The sequence below is a fragment of the Neovison vison genome, chromosome 14 (genome assembly GCF_020171115.1).
Source record: "Neovison vison isolate M4711 chromosome 14, ASM_NN_V1, whole genome shotgun sequence".
Lineage (NCBI taxonomy): Eukaryota > Metazoa > Chordata > Mammalia > Carnivora > Mustelidae > Neogale > Neogale vison.
Window position 1 is genome coordinate 7,736,345 of NC_058104.1, and position 27,650 is coordinate 7,763,994.

The 27,650-nt window shown below is 43.2% G+C and overlaps 2 protein-coding genes and 1 long non-coding RNA gene across 4 annotated transcripts in view; 1 reads left to right on the top strand and 2 right to left on the bottom strand.

Moving 5' to 3' along the window:
* The window catches only part of SMURF1 (SMAD specific E3 ubiquitin protein ligase 1), a 106,502-nt gene extending 104,821 nt beyond the window's left edge, over nt 1–1,681 (bottom strand). For both annotated transcript variants that reach the window (XM_044233602.1, XM_044233601.1), the window contains exon 1: nt 1,438–1,681. In XM_044233602.1, coding sequence (XP_044089537.1) covers nt 1,438–1,492 — 55 coding nt within the window. In that variant the 5' untranslated portion in view covers nt 1,493–1,681. The remainder of the gene's footprint in view (nt 1–1,437) is intronic.
* On the top strand, nt 50–27,160 carry LOC122895853. The gene is made up of 3 exons (XR_006382328.1): nt 50–117; nt 22,824–22,884; nt 26,951–27,160. It is a non-coding gene; the product is annotated as an uncharacterized LOC122895853 (long non-coding RNA).
* The window catches only part of KPNA7 (karyopherin subunit alpha 7), a 45,122-nt gene continuing 19,824 nt past the window's right edge, over nt 2,353–27,650 (bottom strand). The window contains exons 10-11 of the mRNA XM_044233604.1: nt 24,618–24,764; nt 2,353–2,699 (exon numbers count right to left, since the gene is read on the bottom strand). Coding sequence (XP_044089539.1) covers nt 2,649–2,699; nt 24,618–24,764 — 198 coding nt within the window. The 3' untranslated portion in view covers nt 2,353–2,648. The remainder of the gene's footprint in view (nt 2,700–24,617; nt 24,765–27,650) is intronic.

Here is a 27,650-nt window from a genome sequence, read left to right on the forward strand (position 1 = left end):
GAAATCCAAGGGAAAGCCTCCTGACAGGAACCGGCCTCAACTTTTCATTTCCTCTCCCAAACTGGAAACACTGGAGGTCGGCAAGTCCCCGGGCAGGAGCGCACGACCGGGCCTCAGGTAGGGTTAAACCCGGGAGGGAGGCCGCAGCACCGCAGCCCCGAGCGGCCCGCGAAGGAGCAGATCTCCCGGGCGGCTAGCGAGGGGCGCCTCCACCAGGCAGCTGGCGACCACACTCCCCAAACCCCGCGCCGCCGGCCCTCAGCAGAGCTCCGCACCCCCCTTGAAGGTGGCACTACCGAGCCTCCTAGCAGACACCCGCACTTCACTGAAGACTCGGTGAGAGCGAATCAAGGAGTCTGCGTTCCTGCTGCTGCCAAAGCCTCCAGTGGGGGGCGGGGGGACCCTCAACCCTACTCAGGGCTCAAGGAGGTTGCGGAGAGAGGGGCGGGGTTGGTAAAGTGCAATGCAGAAAAGAACTGAAGAAGCACGATCGGGAGCAGATAGTGGCCTGGCCTGAGGGAGAAAGGAAGTGGACTAGACTGAAGAGGTCTGGACCAGGGTGGAAGTGAGGAGAACAGGACCGGGAGCAGCGACACGACAGGACTGAGGAATTCGAGGCTGAAGGAAAGGGTGGAGGCAGCGAGACAGAAGCAGGGGGGCGGGGCCGCCAGATAAGCGAGGGCGGGACTAAGTGGAAAATGAGGGGGCGGGGCCTAGGGGGAAAGTGAGGGAGCCCGGCCAAGGGAGAATAAAGGGGCGGGCCGGGAGGGGAGAAGCCAGGGGGCAAGTTGGGGAGTCGGTAGAGAGAGGAAGGGCGAGAGTATGGGGGAGGGGGTAAGAAGCGGGGGACTGGAGGGAGAAGCGCGGGGGCACGGCGGAGGAGAGACCGGGAGGCGAGAGAGGATGGGAAGGTGGTGAGAAGCGAGGGGCGGGACCGAGGGCAAGGGGTGGGGCCAGGAGGGAAAGCGAGGAGGCAGGTGAGGGAAGAGGGAAGAAAGCGAGGGGGAGGAAGGGGGCTGAGCAGGGGGGGGCGGGGCCACGAGGGGAGAAACGAGGGGACAAGGCGGGGAGAGGAAGGGGAGCGACCAGGACAGGGGGGGGGGGGGAAACGGGAAGGGGGCTAGGAGGGGGGACGCGACGGGGCAGGTGGGAGGAAAAGGAGGGAAGCCAGAGGGCGGTGGGGGGGTGCGGTGGGGGTGAGAAGCGAGGGGGCGGGGCCGGGAACAGCGAGGGGGCGGGGCCGGGAGCGAGGAGCGAGGGGCACTCGCCGAGGGGGGTGACGAGGTCCTGGGACAACGGCCGGCGTGGGGGAGGGCCACTCTACCGGGGCGCTCTGCGGGAAATTCCGGGGCTGCTGGGGGGCCGTGCGGGGCGCCAGCGGGCGCCGAGCCGTGCGGGGGGCTGGGGGGAGGCGGGTGGGCCTCCCGCCGGCCGTACCTGTCAGACGGATCTTGATGCTGGAGCCGTTCCTGCGCGTCCCGGGGTTCGACATCTCCCGCCAACGATCGGGCAGCCGCGGATCCAGCGCCGCCGCCCCCCGGCCCGGCCCGGCCCGGCCCCGCCGCCGCCGCCTCAAGGTTACGGCTCCGGGCTGGGCGCCGGGGTCCGAGCCGGGACACAAACTCCGCGGCCCAGGCGTCCGGGCGACAGGAGGATGGTCGAGCCGGGGGATCGGCCCTCGACCCGGCGCCCCCGACCCTCTCCCGCTCCCAGCCGAGCCCAGTCCCGAGCCGCCGCCTCCGTCGCCGCCGCCGCCGCCACCACTACCACCACCACCTCCTCAGAGCCGGACGCCCGCCGCCCTCGCTGCTTCCGCCGCCGCCGCCGCCGCCGCCTCCCGGAGCCGCGCGCGCTCCCGCCGCCGTGCCGGCCCGGCCCTGCGCGTACCCGCGCCGTGCGCCCCCGCGCCTGCTTGCGTGCGCGCGGCCGCGAACACGGCGGGGCGGGGCGCGCCGCGGGGCTACGTTGCGGGCCGCGCTCTGGGTGCGCGGGGTCTGGAACCTGTGGCCGTGGCTTCCCGCGTCCTCCCGCCTCGACCCGGGAGAAGGCGATCCGGGCTTGGGAGCGTAGCACGACCTGGAGGCCCGCGGAAGGGGAAGCGAGGGTAGAGGCCCCGTTTGGGCCCACGAACCGTCGCCCTCGATCTTCTCCACATTCTCCAGGGGAACGGGTCTGCAGATAGGGGCGGAATTGATTTTCCAGGTCTCTCTCAAGCCTCTGGGGTCCCTGATAGCTATTGAAAAGAGGATTAGGTAAACAAGTGGCCTGTTACTACACACCAAACACCTTGCACAAATAGTCATGCAGCACTCTTTTTTTTTTTTTTTTTTTTAGTAAATGGCTTTTCGAGAATGCAATTTCAATGGAGACATCTCAAAGACACAAAGTCCCCTAGGTTTATTCTGTGCAACTAGTGCGGTCTATTGACCCGTGACGGTTTCCAGAATGGCTGGAAGTGCCATAAATGGACAAGGTAAACAAGATGGTACAGAGAGAGAGGTAGATGTTTGTTATTATCCAATCTGCATACAATGCAAACCAACAAAAAAGGCAGCTTTATGGCCTTCTGCTTACATTTACCCCTCCCAGACTTGCACAGTTGAACTAAAAATTAACATTTCCCCTCTTCCCAGAGTTGCAGGGTGGAACTAAGAGCTCGTTAGGCTTTCTCCAGCAAACAAACTCCTCTCTTTGTTAACCTGTAATGGAGAGGAAATACTATGTTAATAAAGAGGAAAAGCTGGGCTTGTTTACCAAAGTTGTTTTTGACCAACAACCTAATTCTCCGAAAGCCTTTATTTGGTTTGTATCTTAAGAAAACCAGGCTCCGGAGCCATTGTAGCCACCCCCTGCAATCAGGGACCTTTTCTGGGGTCACAGTCTTCAGAATAGAGCCTTCTGCCTAGACATGCTTCCCTGCCTCAGACTGAACCCAGTAAGCCCCATGTCTCCCGGGCTGGATTCAAAGTTGCCTCTTGAGCCTCAGTCAGTCAAATAAAAGACATGCCCCTGGGTGGCTCAATCACTCAGGTGGCTGACTCTTGATTTCAGCTCAGGTCATGATCTTGGGATTGTGAGATCAAGCCTCACATCCCTGCGCATGGAACCTGCTTGAGATTCTCTCTGCCTCTGCTCCTTCCTGCTCTTTCAATTAATTAAATCTAAAAAAAAAAAAAAAAGGCACACCCAGATCATTTCTATGGCCCCTTGCAGCTCAGACTTTCAGTAATTCTAGTGAAATATTCAAGAATGCAAGTTATGTTTAAGAAACAGCAGCAGACCCAGAATCTGGTTACTCTCTGTAGGTGATTGTCACTAAGAGTGAGTCCCTGGGGTCTGAAAAAATCCATTTAGAGTCTCTAATCCCTGCTCCCAAGTGATCCCCATTCAATTTTCAGTCCACCCAGTATCTGCCCCTTCTCTTCATTCTCCTATTCTAGAAGTCCCTTCTCTCTCAACCAGGCTAACACTCTCTTTCTTTGCTTAGCTGAGTGCTACCGGCCCCTGTTCTGATCCCTAGCTGCTCCTGATCTAAAATCCTTTCACTTCTTAACCTCATTGTTTTCTTACCTGCCTAGCTGTCTGGGCCTTCCTTTTCCTGATTGTTTCCTCAACACCTGAGTCAGAAGGTCATTTCTGAAGGTCACCGAAAGGCATTTCATTTACTCATTAACAAGTAATTGTTGTTGTCATTTAACTAGATACACCAAACGGTGACCGGTGTCTTTCAACGCTGCTGCACTAGGAGGGCCTTCCTAAATGGAAGCTAATGTTTTATTCATCAGCAAACTCTAGCCACTTACTATGTGGCTAGGGACAAGGAATACAAAATAAATAAGGCACAGGTATAGCATTTCAGAGGCTTAGTGGCCCGGATGAAACAGACACAGAACCACTGACGAGGACACGGTGACTTTGGTGTGTACTGAGGGTTAAACATAAATGACAAGACCATTCTGCCTGAGAGGAAAAAGTTGGGAAGATCACAGAAGAGTCATAGAAGACCTCCAACCAGGACTTAAATGCAGTGTTCAAGTTCACTGGACAAGGGCATTGTAGGCAGAGGGAAGGACTTGTGCAGAGGCATGAGAATGAATGTATTTTCCACCACAGATTTCAGTTCAAGAGCCGTAATGTTGTAGCTGCTGGATCTTCTATATGCACACCTGACTCTAATGAAAAGTTGGAAAAAAAAAATGAGGGGCGCCCACGTGGGTCCGTGGGTTAAGCATCCAACTGTTGATTTCAGCCCAGACCCTGATCTCATGGTCCTGGAATCAAGCCCTACACAGGCTCTGTACTCAGCCAGGAGTCTGCTTGAGACTCTTTCTCTCTACCTCCCTCTACCCACCACCCCACTCTCCCCCCTTCCACCTGCTGCCCCATGCATGCACGTACACACATGCTCTCTCTCTCATAAATAAATCTTCTTAAAAAGTTGATAAAGATGATAAAAGGAATTGGCTCACATAAAATTCATCAGCCACAATTTTGTGCTAAGCCTGTGGACTAGCCCTTATCCTGAGCCTAAGGTACTTTGATATCCTTTCATCGTTTATCAAATTTATCAAAAATGCTATTTTCTAAAGATATCTAGACAAGTAGATGGGAAGTGTTTAACAATTCTGCTGAGACAGAGATGAAATTTGGTGAGTATTTTCAAGTATCCTCTTTGCAATGACTTTACGAAAGAACAATTTTGACCCTGCTTTCTGTGTAGGATTTGGCAGCTTATTTTATTTCTCCCAGATGTATCACTTGCCTTTGTCAGTGTTATTGGGCATTTCAAACACTTTCAGGGAGGGGGAGGGTAAAAATCTCTCTTTGGATCTAACTGCAGTGCTTCTCAACCTGTCTTTTGAGTCCCAAACCGCTTCCGGGAATCTGATGGAAACAACCATCATCTGGGTCCTTTGCCCAGAAAAATTCATATGTGCAAATAGGCACCAAATTTACAACCAATTTCAGTGGACTCACGATCTCCTAAAACCATTTTGTGGATCCTGTAAAGAACCATAGCCCCTAGATTAAGAACTCTCAGTCTGAAGGAAATGATCAAGCAAATCACACTGGGAATATCCCATATGTGTGTGTTCAGGAGCCAACACAGCAGAAACCCCTTTGGAAGGCAGTGGGTATGCATCCTGAAAAGAGGTTGGCTATGGCCCACATACACTCACACTCTGGCCCCACCGTGTTACCAGTTGGTAGCAGAGCAAGTGTATGAAAGTCGCCAAGCCTCAGTTTGCTCATCCATACAATGGAGATAATAGACCCTTGGTGATTGGTAATTCTTATTAGTACATGTAAAATGCATATGCTAGTCTTTCTTCCAAACCTAGGTTTCCTCCAAACCTACTAGTGCTATTACCCTAGGGAAATCAGGAATATTGTGCAGAGATTCCCTGCTGGCTACACTGAGCACCTCTCGGGAGTACACTGCTAGGCATGAGCTAGTACCTATGGCCAGTGGCTCGAACAGACCAGCCTTTAAGATCTTTCCTAGATCCAGGATCTGAGCCTCGTTTGCTTTTCACCCAACATTACGTTTTTAAAACAATCAGATATACAAAATTGTGATTAGCTAACATATTTATCTATCCTTCTATGCCAGGTAGCCTTTAATTATATACTGAGCTTAATATTACCAATATCCAGGGTGCCTGGGTGGCTCAGTGGGTTAAGCCTCTGCCTTTGGCTCAGGTCATGATCTTGGGGTCCTGAGATCGAGCCCTGCATTGGGCTCTCTGCTCGGTAAGGAGCCTGCTTCCCCCTCTCTCTCTGCCTGCCTCTCTGCCTAGTTGTATTCTCTGTCTGTTAAATAAATAAAAAATTTTTAATAAAATAAAAAATTTTATTGTAAAATATATTTAATAAAATTTATTTATTTAATATAATTTATTTATTTATGATAAAATTTTATTTAATAAAATTTTAAAAATAAATATTTTTTAAAATTACCAATATACAAGTTTTACTCTATTTTTATCATTGATAGAGCTTATTATCTTTGATAGGATCTTTTTGTTTTGTTTATTTGAGAGAGTGCACATGCATGAGCAGGGGGAAGGGGCAAAGGGAGAGGGAGAGAGAGAATCTTAAGCAGATGCCACACTCAGCACAGAGCCCACATGGGATTTTATCTCTGAGATGGTTCAACCCTGAGATCATAACCTGAGCCGAAATCAAGAGTTGGATACTTAACTGACTGAGCCATCCAGGAACCCCAGTAGGGTCTTTTTTGATTAAAATGTTTATTGACAGCATTATAGATTCACATGCAGTTATAAGAAATAACACAGAGAGATCCCTTGTGCACTGTCTCCAGTTTCCCAATGGTAACATTTTACAAAACTATAGTGCAATATCACAACCAGGATATTGACATCAATACAATCCAATGACATTCAGATTTTCCCCGTCTTACTTGGACTTCTGTGTAAGTGTATGAAGTTCTATACATTTTTAATATCTGTGTGGGTCCAAGTATTCATCACCACAAACTACTGAACACACCAACAGCACACCCTCCTCATCCTCATGTCCTTCTGTCCCACCACCAACACGTGACAACTAATCTACCCTCCATTCTTAAAATGTGGCCAATTCAAAAATGTTACATCGATGTAGTCCTATACAATAGAGTCTTTTAGAATAGGTTCTTCTCACACAGCATAATTCCCCAGGAGACTCATCCAAATTGTAATCTGCTTCTATAGTTTGTTCCTTTTTATTACTAAGTAGTATTTCACGATTTGGATGTATCACCTTTTAACCTTCACCCATTGGAGGACAGCTGGCTAACTCCACAGTTTTTGGTTACTATAAATAAACAGCTATGAACATTCATGGGCAGGCATTTCTGAGAACATAGTAAGTTTTAATTTCTCTGGAATAACAGCCTTAGAGTACAATTGCTGTGTCATATGGAAATTACATGATTAGTGTTCTAAGAAATTGCCAAACTTTTTCCAAGTGGCTGTAGCATTTCACTTTACTTTTTTTTTTAAGGATTTTCTTTCTTTCTTTCTTTATTCATTTGTTTGACAGAGAGTGCCACCAAGCAGGGGGAGTGGCAGGCAGAGGGAGAGGGAAAGGAAGCCCGAGGCAAGGTTCAATCCCAGGACCTGGGATCACAACTTGAGCCAAAGGCAGACCCTTAACCCACTGAGCCACCCAGATGCCCCAGTATTTTACTTTTCTACCAGCAATGTTTCTCTGCATCCTTGTCAGTATTTGGTATTGTCACTGTCTTCCCTTCTGGCCATCCCAATAGCTAAGTAGTTGCATTTTATGGCTGTGGAATTATTTGAGATTTAGATTATTTCTTCAAATATATGCAGCCAAGTAATTAGGGACAATTCTAGAAAAAAATAATTCCTTAAAAGATCCTAGTTGTGGGACACCTGGGTGGCTCAGTCAAGTAAGCCTCTGCCTTCGGCTCAGGTCATGTTCTCCGGGTCCAGGGATCAGGCCCTGGGATTGGAGCCTGGGATAGAGCCCCACATTGGGTTTCCCGCTCAGTGTGGAGTCTGCTTCTCCCTCTCCCTCTGCCCCTCCCCGCCAACCCTGCTCCTGCTCTCTCTCTTTCAAATAAATAAAATCTTAAAAAAAAAAAGAGAGATCATAGTTGAACCTCACAGTCAATGTTCAGAAACAGATCAGGCCATAGTGGAAATGAGAAAATGATTGAACTACTTTTATACATTTAAAAATGTAGTTTTGTCTACAGAGTAGACACTTAGATGAGCAGTGTTTTAAACAATTGATTATCCTAATAAAAGTAATCAAGACACTGCTAAGAATATAATCAACTCATTTTTTCAGACATGACATTTTTATTGTAAATAAACAAAGTTGATGCCCAGGTTTCTGGTCTACTACTCCCTCAGAATCTCATGATTCTATTGGTCTAGAAAAATAAGTATTCTCTAAGTTTGTTCCATCTCATCTGTAATATATAAGCAACAATAACCAAGGAAACCAACAAACCAAAGGAAATCCCAAGTAACACTCTGAATCATTGTGTATTGGCTAAAAATTGTTGCTAGTTTCGGACAGGGCTAGAGGAAGTGCTCCTGTATTCTAAGCAAATGGTTCTCAAATATGTGGCCCACAGAGCAGCAGCATCAGCAGGGGACTGTTAGAAATGCAAATTCTCAGGCATATCCCATACTGACTGCATCAGAAACTCAGAAGGTAGACCCAACAATTCATGGTTGAACAAACCCTCTGGGTGATTCGGATTCAGGTTTGCATGTGAGAGCCACTGGTAAAGGCACTTTCGTATCACCCCAACTTTAGGAAGAGAGAAGTGATGTGCAAAATCCAAAACAAAGATACTTTGGCCAGAATGTCAAAAACAGTTATAGGTAATTTAAGCAAAAATGAGATATATTAGAAGAGTTTCGGGGGTGGCAAGGTCAAGGGGAGAGGTTACAGAATCCTTGTTAGATTTCACAATAGAGTATGGGCAATGATCAAAACACCTGAACAGCCAAGGAGAAGATTTTTTTCTTAATGAGAAACAGTATGGCCAGGACGCAACCCCTACTCCCCTAGGACTTAATGCCATCTTCCGTACATCTCAAGATTGTAAGCACTAGAGGGAGTTTCCAATAGGCTGAGTCTATACCAGACCCTGAAGCCCTGGCTGCCAGGGGACAATAAGAGGGGAAGATAAAGCCACTTTGACTTTTGTAGTGAGAACTAGGCACTACCTCCTGTCCAAACTACACACAGGAGGACTTTCTCCCTAATAGGAAGAGAACTGAACAACCCCTCATATGGTTAATGTGAACATGATCAGGGAAGGAGGGCAGCAGACTAACATTTGCTATGATTTGATTAAACTGATACCAGGAATTTAGAGAGTTCAGTTTTTGATTCCCCAAGCACATGCTGACTCTAATGTGAAGACAGAGGAATCCTAACAAGAGGAAAGGCTGAAAGAATTCACCGGAAAATTCATGAATCACACACAGTTGTGCTAATTATAAAAAAAAAAAAAAAAGATGAATTGTAGTAAGTGCCAATCTGTGACAAATATTAACCAGGGTTTGTGCTGGCAAGGAAGTGACCCAATTCTCCAGTCCTACAGATGCGCTGAACCAGTCACCAAATCATTGCTCTCTGCATTCTGCACAGTGTTTGAATCAAACTCATCTTTCTGTGGAGCTCCGGCAAGGCTCTAATCTTACCCTGATTGTGCAAAAATAGAAACAAGTACAGATGAATGTGACAAAGATTCCCCTAGTACCAAGAAAGGGGCGGGAGCTGTGTACCTCATTATTTAAAGGCATTCATATAAACAAATTAAGTTAATTTGGGGTTCTGGTGTGTGTGAGGGAGGGATGCTTCTATAATTATTAGCTTCCGTTCCTGCTAAGTGAACATGATAAAGATTTTCAAGGATAGCTATTTCCAACCCAAGTTCATCCTTTCTTCGGTGCCTGTCCATAGCACTGTCCACGTCCTTAAAGTAGACATTCTGTCCATCTGTCCATCTCTCTACACTGCATCAACCCTCTATCTGCCTAGGATCTCCCTGGAGGGAGGGGTAGGTGGGGCTTAGGCCACAGAATAGGTTGCTGATGCCCATTTATTCCTCACCAGGAAACTGGTTTTGTCATTTGTATGCACTGATTTATAACATAAGTTCACTTTCCCTCTTTATTATACGGTAGAGTATGAGCAAACATTTATCAGGAAACTTCAGTGTGTCTGGCAATGTGCAAGGAATTTTTTTTTTTTTTTTTTTTTTTTTTTGGTATTAGAAACATTTTTGTTCTGAAATGTAACACATGTAAGGAAAAGTGAAACTCCTCTGTAGTCACCAGGAGGTAAAGAAACAGAACATCTCCAGATCCCAGAAAACCCCTACATTCATCCTCCCGATCACAACGTTTCCCAGCCTCCTCCGCGGGGAACCACGCTCCTCTTATTCGAATTTCGTCACTTCTATTTATAGTTTCATCAATTAAGTATCTCTTTTGCCTGTTTTTGAACTTTCTATAAATCGATCCATACAATCTGGATTATTTTGCTACTGATTTTTTCTAACTCAACATTATGTTTCTGAGATTCATCCATATTATTGTGTTGTGGCTATAGTTCGCCTATTTTTATGGTTTGCATAGTATAACTATACGTCAATTCATCCATTCATAGACATTTGAAGGTCCCACTTTGGGGCTAATGTAAACACTATGTTAAACTGCATTTTGATTAATATGAGCATTATATTAAATTGCCTTTTCTGATTATTATTTTTTTAAAGATTTTATTTATTTATTTGACAGAGAGAGTTCACAAGTAGGCTGAGAGGCAGGCTGAGGGGGTGGGGGAAGCAGACTCCCCACCAAGCAGGGAGCCCACCGCAGGGCTCCATCCCAGGATCCTGAGTTCATGACCTGAGTCAAAGGCAGAGGCTTAACCCACTGAGCTACCCAGCTGCTGCACCTTTTCTGATTATTAATAGGGTATTACTTCAGCTATTCAGAATCCCTTTAGCCAAGTGCACATGCAATATTTTGGGTTTTTTTTCTCCATTTTCCTATGGGATTCTCTGTCTTTCTTACTGATTTATAAGCATTCATTATGTAGTTTGGATATGAGCTGTCAGGTTTTTTTTCCCCCCCAGTTTTTTATGATGGCAAAATATGCATAATATAAAATTTGCCATCTTAACTACCTTTAAGTGTAAAGTCAGTGGGATTAAATACATTCAGAATGTTGTGCTTCACCATCGCACATCTCCAGAACTCATTTCATCATGTAAAACAAACTCTGTACACACTTAACAATGCTCCACTGTCTCCTTCCCCCAGACCCTGGCAATCACCATTCTGCTTTCTGTCTCTGTGAATCTGACTATCCCAGAGACCTCATATAAGTGGAATCATATGATATTTTGTCTTTTTCTAACTGGCCTGTTTCACTGAATGTAATATCCTTAAGATTAATCCATGTTGGGGGTGCCTCGGTGACTCAGTTATTAAGTGTCTACCTTCAGTTTAGGCATAATCCCAGGGTCCTGGGATCGACCCCTCCCCCATTGGGCTCCCTCCTTGGCAGGAAGCCTGCTTCTCCCTCTTCCACTGCTGTGTTCCCTCTCTTGCTATCTTTGTCAAATAAATAAATAAAATCTTAAAAAAAAATTAATCCACTTTGTAGCAGATGTTAGAATTTTCTCCCCTTTTAAGACTGAGTAATATTCCATTGTCTGGAGAGACCACACTTTGCTAATCCATTCATCTGCTGTTGATGGACATCTGGGTTGCTTCCATGTTTTAGCTATTGTGAATAATACCGTTGTGAACACGGGTATACAAATCTCTCTTCAAGACCCTGCTTTCGGGCGCCTGGGTGGCTCAGTGGGTTGGGCCGCTGCCTTCGGCTCGGGTCGTGATCTCAGGGTCCTGGGATCGAGTCCCACGTCGGGCTCTCTGCTCGGCAGGGAGCCTGCTTCCTCCTATGTCTCTCTGCCTGCCTCTCTGCCTACTTGTGGTCTCTCTCTGTCAAATAAATAAATAAAATCTTGAAAAAAAAAAAAAAAAGACCCTGCTTTCGATTCTTTGGGGTAGATACCCAAAAGTGGAATTGTGAGATCCTATGATAATTCTATTTTTATTTTTTGAGGACTCACTGCACTGATTTCCATAATGGTCACACTGTTTTACATTCCCACCAACAGTACACAAGGGTTTCAATTTCTCCACATCCTCCTCATCATTTCTGATTTTTGACAGTAGCCATCCTAGTGGCCATGAAGCGGTATCTCATTATGGTTTTGATAATGCATTTCCCCCATGACTAATGACATTTATCATCTTATCATGTGCGTGTGTTGGCCATGTGTAGGTCTTTGGAAAAATGTCTATTTAAGTCCTTTGTCCATTATTGAATCAAGCTGTTTGGCAAAGAATTTTATTTTTTAAAAAATATTTTATTTATTTATTTGACAGAGATCACAAGTAGGCAGAGAGAGAGAGGAGGAAGCAGGCTCCCCGCTGAACAGAGAGCCCGATGCAGGGCTTGATCCAGGACTCTGAGATCATGACCTGAGCCGAAGGCAGAGGCTTTAACCTACTGAGCCACCCAGGCGCCCCCGGCAAAGAATTTTAAAAGGTCAATAAGGTATGGCCCTGAATTTTGTGGCTCATGTCTGGTAGTGGAAACCACCACATAAGCAAATAATGTATAAATAAGACAGAAGAGCTACACTGAGGGCTTACCTTTAGGGGACAAGGGGAAGGGTTTGGCTGCTTCACCTGGATGCACATAGAAAAAGATTTGCATATGTCTTAAGCTTCAAGTTTCTAAAGCGTTTCCAAAAATGAGCTGTGATCCATTCAGGAGCATTACCAATTTAAATTTGATACTCAGGATGTATGGCTGGTAACTTTTTTTCTCATAAAGCAGCCCCAAAACTTGCTTTTGCAAAGACTTGAACAGCTTTCTCAACAAGCCACATCTATTTCTGCTGTGGGTTTTCATTTCAAGTTGTCACTTAGAGGTATAATCAATTTAGACATTGCAGTTTGCTCAGCGAGCAAAGTCTGTGATGTCTTAACTAAGCCCAGGACAGGACTACCATGCCTCTCTCTAATAAGTCAAAGTCTTTGGAACCATATGGGAATACAGTTTTATTCTAAGGAAAGCACTAGCTGCAAAGGAGAAAAACTGTACTTACTACATTGCATTCAGATTATGGTTGGATTCTCTAGTCATTGATGAAAATTAAGACTCTTGAATATTGTTATTTCAAATAAACTATATTGCATCTGAATGGAATACTTTGATAATAATGGGCTGGTCTTAGGAGAATGCCTTCCTTCAAAAAAGGGTAGAGTTAAGAATCATTAGAGATGTTTTATGGAACCCATCCATTACCTAATGCATCCTTCCCCTAAAGTAGTTTCCACAATCTGAATGCAATCCTTTGCAGAATAATTCCTATTTAAGCAGGAGGGAAACGGGTTACTGGGGGACTGGTGCCAACAGTGCATGACTTAGGCAAGCTCTGAACTCGTCCGTGCCTGAAATACAGTATTGGGGTAGCACTAGGGTTTTTTTTGTTTTTGTCTTTGTTTTTTTTTGACGAAGAGCTAGTTCTCTTCTTATTGGGAAGAACTGGACTGCAGGTTCAAAAGAAAGAGTTGCCAACATGACCCTTGGTCACTCAGCTTAGAGCATTCCTAGAGTTTTGCTAGAAGGGTACCTGTAGTTGGGAAGCCAGATTTATGGCCACAGGCAAAGAGGAAAGAAAGGCCCTGTCTACAGTATACCTGGTTATTAGGGTAGGTATTCTCCTTGGAAATCCGTCTAGAGAAGTCCCATAAAAAAATCATTTTCAAGTCTCCCACATCTGCACCTGCGTCTTCACCTTCTAATCAGTGATGGTGGGGTGTCCCTCACCCAGAAAAAAAAAGAAAAAAATCACTTCCAAGCTTCCTTTGGATTCTGATATCTTGATGACCCAAACACTCCCTTCCCTACCTTTCCTCAAGACTAGAGACATGTCACAAAATCTTTAACAATCACCAGAGTTTCCTTTCCTTAAAATGTACAGAGATCTAAGAACCCAAGGCATATAAGAACCAGGGTAAACCCAGAACAATGAATCCCCCAGTGATCCCCCACATTAGGGATACAACTGTGAGTAGATCTGGCATCAGCTGAATGGGCTTAAATCCTCCCCTATTTGCTGGTTATGTGATCATGGGTGATTTCCTTACATTTCTGAGCTTCAATTTCTTTCTCTATAAAATAGATACAATACCAACATTGTGCTGTTTTTATAAGAATTACTGGTATGGAAGATGTTATCTGTGAAAACCCTTTGTAAAAGTGTCATTTAAATAACTGTGCTTAATCTAGAGGTGTTTGTATTTAAACCGCCGCCTCCCAGAGGAGACTTTCCCTCGTAAATTTATTCAGCTGAATATATAGGTAGTAACCAGAACTTCATAAATAAACTAAAAAGTTCCCATAAGTTTTAATAACTGTTAAATGTTATGATTCTCCCACTTACCCTACCCCCACCAAAAAAACAAAAAACAAAACAAAACAAAAAAAACTTTAAGTGTTTTTCTAAACAATCACATTTCTCAAAGACAAGCAAATCAGACACATGGAATCTTTTGCCATTTATGATTCACCCAAACTGAGTGAAAGGGTGTTTACTTTAGAGAAGAGAAACTCACACACTGAAACGCCTTTTTATTACTGGTAACTCCCAGGTCATTTATCAGACTTTCATTGTATGGAGTTATGCTTCAGGAATTCAGGACTCAAATTCATATTCATGTAATACACCATAAGATTACACAATTCTAATGTTTTTGAGGTTTTCTATTTTTATTATTATTAAAACACTAGCAATAATAGAAATGGGACTCCCCTCTCTTCTAGCCAGAGATTAGCAATTTGGTGAATAGTCTCCCAGAATGTTTTTTCTATACATATACTACTAGATATATAATATTCTCACCAATAATAATATATATATTTATATAATACATAAATATAGTAATATATTAAATATATAATATATAAAATATATTAAAATATATAAAATATATTAAAATATATAAAATATAATGATATATATAATACACTGGTATTTCTTTTTTTTTTTTTTAAGATTTCATTTATTTATTTGACAGAGAGAGATCACAAGTAGCCAGAGAGGCAGGCAGAAAGAGGGGGGAAACAGGCTCCCCGCTGAGTAGAGAGCCCGATGCGGGGCTTGATCCCAGGACCCTGAGATCATGCTCTGAGCCAAAGGCAGAGGCTTTAGTCCACTGAGCCACCCAGGCGCCCCTACACTGGTATTTCTTGATGTAATTTAAGACATTATCTGACTCCCCATTGTGGAAGATAAGGAGTTCCCTCCTCCTGACTCCATTTTGGTACTTGCTTTGTATTTTTGCTTCCTTCTATTTGTACTTTAAAATTTTTTTGAGCTCATGTTTGATCTTCCATCAGCCTGTAACTCAAGATCTCCTCCACGTTAGATGAAGATATCAATATCCCTACCTTCTCTTATACTTGCCCTCTATACTCCCACCTCCATACTTATCAGGTAAACTCTGACAACGTCAAGGATGACAACACTCACATTCTCTTCTGCAAGCAGAGTTGACTTCCCTGTTTTATCTGCTGGTTCCACGAGTTAATTGTTACAGAATCAAGATTAAAATCACACCACATTTTGGTTTGCTTCCTGTTTGGCCATAAGTTTCTTACATAATTTTTTAGCTTTTATTTCTAATTGCCTTACTTTCTTCTTACTGATGGAAGAGATGTATGTTTTCTTCATCAAGTCATTAACATGATCAGGCTTCTTGGTCATTCTGTTACTCTGGTCTATTTCATTCCTCTCATTGAAAACATTCTGATTGGAGCTGCCTTTCAGTTCTAATAAGGAAAAAACCACTTTCCAGCTTCACTGTACAACTATTATTCTGGGATTGCATTTCAATGGACTTCTGAGTTGATTCTACTTTTTATCTTGTGTTTTTCTTTTTAGTGATGGTGGGGGTGGGGTGGGGAGGATTGTTTTCACCTTTTTGGATGGTGTACATTCTCAAGTAGCTTACTTAGAAAATAACTTGAAAGGTAAGCCTCCTGATTTTATATCTGAAAATACTACTATGCCTTATATGACTAGAGAATTCTCAGTAGTAAGTAATTTCCTCTCAGAACTTTCATGGCTTTGGAGTGTCTAGGTAGCTCAGTCAGTTAAGCATCTGCCTTTGGCTCAGGTCATGATCCCAGGGTCCTGGGATCAAGCCCCACATTGGTTGAGTAGGGAGTTCTTCCCCAACTCTTACTCTCGCTCTCAAATAAATAAAATCATTAAAAAAAAAAAAAAAAAGAACTTCCAAGGCTTTGTTCCACTATATTCTACCATTCAATGTCCCCAGAGAGAAATCTGATGTTAATCTCATTCTCATTCTTCTGTACATAACATTGTATCTTCTTGGAAATTTCTTGGATTTTCTTTTTTTTTTTTTAATTTCTTGGATTTTCTATTTATTCTTGGTGGTCTGAAATTTTACAACATTGACTGTAGATAGTCATCTTTTTCTCATTTATTCAGCTTTGCATTCCAAGTGAGTCCTTCAACTTAGAGATTCCTTAAATCTAGAGAGTCCTTCAGTTTTGATAAATTTTTTTATAATTTGTTTGATATGTCTTCTCCTGTGTTTTTTCAATTTTTTACCATTTACTTACTTACTTACTTACTTATTTATATTTTGGAACTCCAGTTATTCAGATGGTGGGTCTCCTGCATTGATCCTCTCTCATTTTTCTCCCAACTTTTATATATCTCTGTTCCATCTTTCCTTATGTTTACCTTCAAACCCTTACCTTGAATTTTGTCCTAATAATTAATCTGAGATAGTTTCTGGTTCCTGTTTCATTGTCTCTTCTTGTTTAATGCCTGCAGTCCCTATCTTCTCAAATCTGTTGAAAATACAGAGAGTAATTTCCCTAGCATCTCTTGAGTTATGTCTGCTTTTCCTGGGAATGGTTGTTTCATTCACCTTGGCCTTTCTCTTTTATCGTGGTTTTCTTCTTGTGCCTGATCATGCATACTTAAGAATGGAGGCCTAGGTTAATTTTTCTGGATAATTGGTTCAGATTTTTTATATATACACATCTGTGTGTTCCTATTAGGATTCTCCCATGAATAGATTAGTTGACTGAGTATCCTAAAGAGTGATATAAGATTTAACTGGGTGGGTAAGAAGAAATGCATTCTGATTCTTGACCTTTGTACATGACTTGTCTTTACTTTCTGGAAATTTGTAGGATCTTTTACCAGAGTTTTGAAATTTTACAATGATGTGCTTTGGCCAAGGTTAATTTTAATCCGTTTTTCTGGGCTACTCACTGGAACCTTTAAGTTTGGAAATGTCTACTTCTGCTTTGGAAAATATTATTTCTCTAATAATTGTCTATCCTTTATTTTTTTCATTCTCTACTTCTGGAATGCCTCTATTGAGATTTTGCATCTCTTAGACGTCAATATATTTTTTTAAGATTTTATTTATTTATTTGACAGAGAGGGACACAGAGAGAGAGGGAACACAAGCAAGGGGAGTGGGAGAGGGAGAAGCAGGCCTCCTGCTGAGCAGGGAGCCAGATGTGGTCTCCATCCCAGGACCCTGAGATCATGACCTGAGCCGAAGGCAGCTGCTTAACAACTGAACCACCCAGACGCCGCTAGACTTCAGTATTTATATAACCTCATCTTTTCTGTATTTTTATCTTTGTCATTTTGCTCTACTTTATGGGAGATTTCCTCAACTTCATCATCCAACCCTACTGTTGCATTGTTCATTCCTACTATCATTCTTAATTCCCAAGAGTCCTTTTTGATCCTGAACTTCTAAAAATAGCATCTTATTTTTGCTTCCTGGAAGAAATACCTTATCTCTTGAGTATGCTAGTATTGTTTTTTGTTTAATTTTCTTTCTTTTGCATGGCTTTTCTTTCAAATCCCCTACCAGCTCGATTTGTTTTTGTCTCTTTTATGTCAGAAGGCTTCCTCCAATGTCTGGTGGTTTTTGATCTATTTATTTAAGTGAGGTACTAAAAAGCTGATCAGAAGTGGTGAGACCCTGGGGTAATCTAGTTGGGTTGTTTCCTTGTGGAACTCATAATGTCAGTGTCTTTAGGTCTTTCCTCTTGGGAAGGTCACATTTCCCTGAGAAAGATCTTCTAGGATCCTGTATGGAAGATATACACCTGGCTGGTAGCATTCCATTTATCCAGTAGGGTGTGGGGGAAGTAGGGGCTCACCATTCTCTAAACAATTTACTTAATTCCCCTGCATTCAGCATGAATCTGCTTTTAACATTGCCCAATGTATTCTATTACAGAGATCTTTTTTCTACCCAAATGAGGAAACAATCTTTCAGTTTACTATCAGGGTAGGGAAGGGTCAGATGATCAGCTTTGTGGAGTAAAAGGACATAATAGCTTTTAATTTTTTTTTTTTAATTATTGGGAAATTCCTATGTTCACAGGGAAAAAAAAAAAAAAAGAATGGCATAATACCCACACCCCCCATAGTCCCATCACCAGCCCCTGAAGCCATTATTGAATTGCCAGTCCTACCCTATATATCTCTCCCTCTTCCACTTTCCTTATCCTGTACTTTGAAACAAATTTCAAACATCATTCCATCTGTAATCACTCAGGACATACCTTTGAAAGATAAGGACTTTTTTATAAACATAACCTTAACATGACTATTCAACCTAAAAATTGAACACTTCTTTAATATCAAACCTCCATTCAATGTTCAAGTTTCCAGTTGTCTCCTAAATGTCACGTGTTTTATTTATTTTACATTTGTTACAACCAGAACAGAGCTAATAAGTCACATATTCTGGTGGTGGTCAATAGTCTTTGAAGTCTCTAAGTTTCCTTCATGTGTGATTTTATTCACTGGAATTTATTCAATGAGGAAATAGAATGGTCTTGCAGAGTTTCTTACAGTCTGAATTTTGCCAGTTGCATCTTTGAGGTGTAATTTAACATTTTTCTCTGTCTTCTGTATTTCCTGTAGGTTGGTAGTTGGATCTAGAGGTTTAATTGCTTCTATTGGTCTATCTTCAAGTTCATTAATTCTTTCCTGTCTGCTCCATTCTGCTATTGAGCCCATCTAGTTAATTTTAATTTCCGTTATTTTTTAGAAGATTTTATTTATTTATTTGACAGAAAGAGAGAGATCACAAGTAGGCAGAGAGGCAGGCAGAGGCGGGGGGAGGAGGCACCCTGCTGAGCAGAAGGCCTGATGGGGGCTCGATCCCAGGACCCTGAGACCATGACCTGAGCCGAAGGCAGTAGCCTAACCCACTGAGCCACCCAGGTGCCCCTCCGTTATATTTTTTAGTTCTAAAATTTCCATTTGGTTCTTTGCTTCTTCTTTTTCTTTGCAGAGACTTCACTGACCCTAGGCTATCATCAGAATCTCGTCTCTTAAAATGTGAACACTGGGGCACCTGGGTGGCTCAGTTATTAAGCATTTGCCTTCAGCTCAGGTCATGATCCAGGGTCCTGGGATTTAGCCCTGCATTTGGCTCCCTGCTTGGTAGGAAGTCTGCTTCTCCCTCTCCCACTCCCCCTCTCGCTGTGTCTCTGTCAAATAAATAAATAAAATCTTTTAAAATAAATAAATAAAATGTGAACACACGGTAGAGTGGCAGAGTGGGGTAGTCAGCCTCTAAGGGGGCTCCCAATGATCCCGTTTCCTAGTTTCCACTTTCTTGTGTAGCCCATATTCTACCAGGGTCAGTCTGTGTAACTTACAGTGTATGGTAGATGTGATAGTATATCACCTTCTGAGATTATCTTATAAAGGACTGTGGCTTCTATCTTGACCAGTCTCTCTCATGTACGCACTCTTAGATCACTTGCTCTAGGAGAAGCTAGCTTGTCCTATGGAAGGCCTGTCTGATGGAGAACTGAAGTCTCCAGCCAACAGCCTTGGACAAACTGAAACCTACTACCTACCATGTAAGTGAATTTTGAAGCACATCCTCCCCCAGTTAAGCTTTCAAATGAAATGCGGTTCTAGGAGAAGTTTGAATGCACTCTCTTGGGACTTTGAGCCAGAACCAGCAGCCAAGCGGTCTCCAGATCCTTGACCCACAAAAAAATGTGTGACCATAAGAAACTAATAGGGTTTTTTTTTTAAGCTGTTAAGTTTTAGGGAAATTTGTTCTATAACAGATAATACATCAGGGTTTGTAGCTGAGTCTCTGCTCTACCACTTAATAAAAGATGCAAGACATATTGAGTAACATTGTGAGCTCCACTTTCTTTCAGTGGAGACTGATAACCATTTCTGCCATACTTTACCTTTTCAAGGTTATGACTTGCACATCAGAAAATATATGGAGACATTATACAACTAGTAATTTACTAAACCCAAGCTCCCTATTTTGCAGATAAAAACTGAAAGCCCAAAGGAATGTAAAGGATTGACAGGCAAAGCATTAAGGAACAGAGAAATTATAGGACTTGCCCCAGCTTCAACTATTTAGAAAAAGAGCCAGGACCAGACCCCACAGCCCAGAACTTCACATCTGGCTATTTTTGCTACTATGCCTAAAATATCATGTTCTGTTATGATTAAACATGGTCACCCCATGTTTCAGGAAGATAGGCGACAGGTAAATTGTGGACTGTAGGGTAGACAGGAGAATGGCTTCTCTTCCATGGTACATGACAAGCTTTAAGTAAATGCAAGAGTCATCTGTTCCAGCTCAGCTTTTATATCATAAAGCTGACATTGGGCCAGTTACTCCCTTCTTTCTGTTGCTCTGCCAGTCACCCCAACACCGAGTCCAAGCCCATAGGCAGCCAGCCAGAAGGTGACTAACACCAACTCTTTGCACCTAAGCCTTGTAGGATAGGCAGATAGTTCCTTTTTTAAAAATCTCGCTAGACAAGTTCGAATCAGTATCCTGCAACTACAAATGCTCCTTTGTTATGCAATTTTTGTAAAAATAGTTGACTGGGAGGGGAGAAAAAGGCTAATAGTATTTTGAGTCAACAAGGTCAGGCCATTTGGGCAATGACTAACCTCAACAGTGTTTCAAACTTTTTTTCTCAAGTTATTTTTGTAAAGCACCTCACCTTCTGCCTTCCCCTCAACTTCAGTCTTCTGATGTGGGTGGGGGGAGAAGGTGGCATTTAAAATGTTGAAAAAGAATCGGATCCCGATCAGATAAAAGAAAAAAAATGTATACATGGACTCAAACTGGAAGGGAAAAACACAAACGGTTGTGTTGATGGGACAGCTGGCTGGCTGTCTGTAGGGCATGCGACTCTTGATCTCAGGGTCATGAGTTCAAACTTCACCTTGGGCATTGAGATTACTTAAAAATAATCAATCCAGAGCAGTTGTGTGAAATGGTAGAATTATTTTTTTTCCATTCTTAGTTTTGTTTTTAATTTTTAAAAAATTTGTATAGGATCGGGGTGCCTGGGTGGCTCAGTGGGTTAAAGCCTCTGCCTTCAGCTCAGGTCATCATCACAGGGTCCTGGAATCGAGCCCCACATTTAACTTAATTTCCATTTAAATAACTAGTTATAATTTAGTTTCTCATCCATGTTTATCAGTTAAGATTCTTCAGTTGCAAGCAACAGAAACTATTTCTGGCTACTTAAACAAAAAAATTTGTCATAAGAGTATAGAAGAGCAGGGGCTTCTTGGGATTGAGTCCTACATCAGCCTCTGCAATCAGCAGAGTCTGCTTATCCCTTTCCTCTGTTCCTCCCATTCCACTCATGTGCATGTGTTCTCTAATTAATGGATAAATAAAATTAAAAGAAAAAAAAAGTATGGGGGAGCAGACAGGATCAAAGGGAATCCTTGGAGAAGCAGAAGGCAGGTAAACACTGAGAAGGTCTACTCCACAGAGCATAAGGTCCTGCTGCTGGAGTAAATGAACACTTGCCAACAATTTGTTTCTTCTTGCTCAGTCCCTGGGTCTAAGAATCAAAGTCCTTGTTGAGTGGGATTCTGCTTGGTTGGAGATGTACCAAGCTAGGATGTCCTGAACTGATGAATGGAAGAGGTCCTCTCTATTTCCATGTGGAAGAGCACATCCCACCAGCACAGCTCTGGGCAGCGAGCATCATCACCCCAGAAGTTGATGAGGATACCTATCAGAAGATCTCATGTCCACTAAATCCTAGATATGTTCTCACCATTCCATGAGAGGTTTGTGAGAACATGAATGTTCTTCCAGCAGTATTTTAGATGGACTCCCACCCAGCTTTCCTCCTCACTTGTCTAGGACCAGCAAAGACCTGCTTTGGCCATGACATTTTGGTGTGATTCTTCAGCACCACAAAAGAACTTAATTTGTATTATTTGAGTGTAGAGGTGGATCAAGTCCAATCCTCCTTAAAACATACCCCATATCCATCACAACACTGCCTACAATCATTTTCCTACATCCTTCCCATCTTCCTTTCACTCTCCTTTTGACTATCATGCACACAGCTTTCCCTGAAGAATGTTTTGTATTAGCAGGCATTCCATGACAATGGAAAGGGGAAAGAAATACAAGAATGGTGGGTTAAACCAAGTCTACAAAGCCGAAATTTGTCTAGCTAGCTGTAGACCATTCTACTGTTTTCAGGGTCTTCCTTTAAGATACTTAAAGGTAACCACTAAACCACACATTCTTAGGAAAAGAATTCCATGTGACTTTAAGACATAAGCAGTTTAACGGCAGTTTTGATAGATGGAGGTGAATGTGTTGAAAATTTTATTAACATTTAGTTTAAAACGCTTTATACCTGTGCCATGCCAAGACATAGAAGGTTCTTAAGTTCCCTGTCAGGGTTTGTTCCTTGGTTTAGGAATCGGGGGGCCTTGGTATTTTTTTGTTAAGCCGTTTAAGAATTCATGATCTTGGTCCGGGGCTGGTAATATTGCGCCACTTTCTTCTCCCTTCAGGGAAGAAGAGACACTATTATACCTGCACGCTCTCAGCATATTACTGCTGCACTGTTGACTCCTTAACATCTTCCGTGGATTAGCAATTTTCTCCAAATCGGCCTCAAGTCTCCCTCAGAGGAGAGGAGCACGGAAAGATTTCTCAGGCTGGATCTTCAATGGGAGTTTGTGTGTGTGGTAAAACATACATACCGGAAACTTGCCATCTCTAACCATTGGCTCAGTGGCATTAAGTATGTCCACATTGCAGGTCAATTACCACCATCCATCTGCAGAAGCTCTGTACCTATTCAATTCTAGCTCCCTCTTTTCTTCTCTCTCCCAGCTCCTGGCACCCACCATTCTGCTGGAGGTCTGTCTGAGTTGGACCCTTCTAGATCTCTGATGTAAGTGAAAGCACTCAGTATTTGTATTCTCGTCTGGCTTATTTGTAAGTGCAGTTTTGATGCACAGAACAGTGCCCTCTCTCCCTCTCTGTGTGATTAAGGACACAGCATATGGAGCTGTTACTTCCAAATCAGAAGTCTTTAAGCCTGGGGCCATTGGAGGAGTCCTGGAGATCCGAACCTCCTTTAAGAGATGGGTCTCCTAATTCCAAGGTGTTCATAGGAGCCTTAACCCAGAAGCTGCTGACGGCTGTTCTGGGTCCTCTCTGCTTAGAGAGCATCCTCTTGGTCCCAAACCAGTATAGGCAACACACCACCAACATGGTCCTATTTATTGTATGGCTCTGGATTTTGCTGATTCAAGTTTGATGCCTAATGGGATGCCACTTTATAAAACCCCAGCCTCCTGGCCATTTAACTTTGAGCTTACCGTCTTCCTATGAAAAATATCTAATACAAATGTAACTAAAAACCACAACGAAATAACACTTCCCACCCATGACGATGGCTATGATTAAAAAAAAAAAAAGACAAGTACTGGCAAGGATGTTGAAAAATAGGAACCCTCCCGCGTTGCTGGTGAGAATGTAAAATGTTGCATTCACTATGGGTAACGGTATTGTGGTTCCTCAAAAATTAAAAATAGAACTATCCTGCGACCCAACAATTCCATTTCTGTATATACACCCAAAAGAACTGAAAGCAGGAATTCCAACAGATATTTGTACAACCATTTTCATAGCAACATTATTCACAATGGTCAATAGAACAGTCCAAGTGAGTATCTATGAGGAATGGATAAACAATGTCATATCCACACAATGGCATATACTCAACCTAAAATATAAAGGAAATTCTGGCACACGCTGCAACATGAATGAACCTTGTGGGCATTGTGCTGAGTAAAATGAACTAATCCGCAAAGAACAAATACCATAGGATTCTACTAATGTGAGGTACTTAGAGTAGTCAAATTCACAGAGATGGAAGTTAAATGGTGGTTGCCAGGAGGTGGGGGTGGGGAGAGGCAGGATGGCGTTAGTATTTAATGGGGACAGAGCTTCATTTTGCAAAGATGGGAAAGTTCTAGAGGTGATGCTGGTGAGGTCTACCTAGCAATGGGAAAGTACTCAAGGACCCTGAACTGTGCACTCAAAAGTGGTTAAAATGGTAAACTTTTATGTTACACAGTACAATAAAAAGTGGTTTAAAGAAGTGTCTAATGCTCTCTGGTCATTATTCCCTGCTTCCACAGAGAAGTTAGAAGCCCCGTGTACAGTTTATCCCGAACCCCATCTTCTGGGAAGAGACAAAATGTGTTAAGTAGCAAAATGCTTTTCAAAAGCTGGGCCTGCTTCAGTTGTGTTTCTCAGCAAAGGAAAAAAAAAAAAAAAAAACCACACCTCAGCATCATACTCCCTCCCTTCCTCCATCCATCTGTCCATCCCCATCAAAAGAAGCAAGTAGGGGGGTAAAAAAGAGAATAAAATCCTAAACCAGAGACAACAGGACAAGCTTTTATGGGCCTAGAATGGTCTTCCAGGAGCCAGGAAGCTACCATTCAAAGGCAGCCCATTCAACATGGATGGGGGAGAAACTCAGAGCTAAGTCACGAGAGAAGCCGTGTCCGGTCGCCCACCTCAAAGAGCAGAACGGGCACCTGCCCGGTCATCACCCACAAAGGTGGCGTGCCAGGAGGCGTGGTTGCTCCTTTCCCCTCAGAAGTCTCTTACCTCAGAAAAATGGTTCTCGATAATGTTCAAAGCCGTCAGGGCAACCTGCGGGTTCTCGTGAAATTGCAAAGCCTCAATTTTATCAATGCCTCCCATTTCTTCAATCAGAAGACACAGGTTTTCCTTCTCTGAAAGCTGCTCTGCTGCCTGTGGGCATATAAAGAAAAGCAAAACTCTGGGCAGAATTCCTGTAGAGGGGAACTTCACCACTGTAGATTCAGACCAAAGGCTCCTGTTCCAGAATGGCAGCCACAGTTTTACTGTGCCCTCATGAAGATGGCAGGATTGGGACACCTGGCTCGCTCAGTTAAGCATCTAACTCTGGATTTTGGCCCAGGCCATGATCTCAGGATTTTGGCGCCCGTGTTGGGCGCCATGCTGGGCATGGAGCCTACTTAAGATTCTCTCTCTCCCTCTCTGTTTTCTTTCCCAGTCTCTTAAAAACAAACAAACAAAAAAACTATTTCAGGATCTTTCTCCCCTTTTAGATGTTTATAGTATATGTATTTAGGTTTATATTAATTGCACAAAATACAATTTTTTCCAAGTATGCTGCCCTCCATAAATACATCGCTATTACTGTTTAATAGATATCGCCCTTCTAATTAATGGTAATTGTTTAAAATACAGTTTGAAAAGATGTTCAAGTAATGCTATTTAAATGCAGGTGTCTGGCCCTGCCCTCACTGGAAAGCCTTGAGAGGTAAGACTGAGGGGATGCTTAGTAATACTACAGCAAATAACCAAGTCCCTAGAAACAATATGAGTGGACTTAATCCAATGCAGATAATTGAATTTATCATCTAGTGCTATTCCTTCACTCAAACATTTGTACATGTGCCCTGGGCGAGGCCTACAGAACTAGAGATCAAGATGTGATTTAGAAAAGGCCTTTTCATAACTCACATTCTTGGGGAAGACAGGTAAGCAATTGTTGCAGTTCAGAAAGCAGAATATAGTGGTTTAAGAATATATATGGTTTAAGTTACAGAAGATGTGCATAAAAGGCTTGGAAAGTAACACACATTCTTTAAAAAAAATAAAGAGATTTATTTATTTGACACAAAGAGAGGGATCACAGGTACGCAGAGAGAGAGGGGGACACAGGCTCCCTGCTGAGCAGAGAGCCCGATGCGGGGCTCAATCCCAGGACCCTGGGATCATGACCTGAGCTGAAGGCAAAGGCTTAACACACTGAGACACCCAGGTCCCCAATGAAAGTAACAGACATTCTTGATGAACAGGGCTGTGCCAGGGTTAACCATAGCATAATCATGGCAAAGATAATCAGGACAAAGATATGAAGGAATATATGTCGCATATTCGGAAAAGAGGGAGTAATTCAGCTCAACGGCCTATTTGGGGGAATTGGAGAAATAAAGAAAAGGCTTTGGTGGCAACTTTGAAGGACTCTGCTCTCTATTTCGTGATCTATAGTAAGGAAACCTCTTGTGGTTCAAATTAAACATGATTTAGGCCACACTGTCTACCTGATCAGAGTTTGCACTATGTGTCTAAATCCTGACATACTCTAGTCTTGGCCACAGGTCCAAAATGAGGTTTTTGCCTCTGAAAAAAGAAACCGAGGCAGAACAAGTGTGCTAGGTTAGCCTTAGAAAGAATGCTGGACAGTGTGGGATGACCAAGGGCGGTCAGAGCTCTGGAGAGAGTCTGAATGTCGACACCACAGCAAATGGCCCCAAAGTCACTTCAAAGAACTTCACCTACACTCTGCTGCCCATTTGAGACTCTCTCATACCTCATCCTCCTAACCTGCTATTTCAGTGCCTCTTGCTGGTCAACCAGATGTGGTTTTCCCAGACTCTCCCAAGGAAAAAAATTCCAAACATTTAGTTCAAATGAAACAGATGAAGTTAAATTTCTATAGCTCACAAGTGTGCTTTCACAAATGTGTTACGTCGTTATGTCCAACCTTGTCTGCAGGTGGGCCAAGTCTCTCCTCTTCATCTGTGTGATTTGCTCAGTCTTAGTGTCTAATTGGGTGCTGTTTCAGATCCGTTCTTGACTCAGGTCAGTTCTTTCCAAGACAGTTACATGAAAAGGATGCTTAAAGTGAGCTTTTAAAAGGAGTCCCCTGGTGTTACTTTGAAATTTTTCCAACAGCTTAGTTGCATATAAAAGGACCTTAAACAGATGAATATAGCCAGCCTTCAAGATGGCCTCAGATGCTCTCTGCCTCCTGGTACTGAACACCTTGTATAGTTTCCTCTGATGTTGAGTGGGGCTGATCTGTGTAACCAAATGGATGTTGTTGAAATGACTTCCAAGGCTGGGTCATAAAAGTCACTGGGGCATCCACCTTGCCTTCCTAGATCACTTGTTCCAGAGGAAGCCAGCCACCATGATGTGAAGACACACAAAGGGCCCTACAAAGAGGACCACATAGGGACAATGACTTTCCAGGCATGTGAGGGAGCCATGTTGGAAGAGGACCCCAGCCTCCATCAAGTCTTCAGATGAAACTGCAGCCCCAGATGACACCCCAAACCTCATAAGAGACCCTGAGCCAGAACCATCCAGCTGAGCTGCCCCCAGATTCCTCACCCTAGAAACTAGGTGAGATAATAAATAATTGTTCTAGACCACCAGGGAGTAATCAATTATGCAGCAATATAGAACTGACACACGGTTCATGAACATAGGCTTTCTGTTGAAATAAAACTCTTCTAGATCTCTAATTCAAGTCTTTCTAGTCAGTTTCAAGATCTATTCCTGTTAACTTCTTGCTGCTCTTTTGAGCGTATCCTATGTTTTAGCCTTCTAAAAGAGCCAGCCGTGTGGTTCACGAACTGCTTTCTCCTGCTTTGAAGGTTTGATTGGTTTCTCCATTTCACTCGGAGTCAGCTGAAGTTCTCCTACACCTTATGTCATCTGGATGCTCTGAGCCTAACCTACCACTTTCTATCCATTCCCTCCCACTCATCCTTGAGTGCTCTTCCCCAGATATCCACAAGACTCACTTCACTCTTCTCAGGGCTTAGCATAAATGCTCTTCCTGAGACAAGCTTCTCC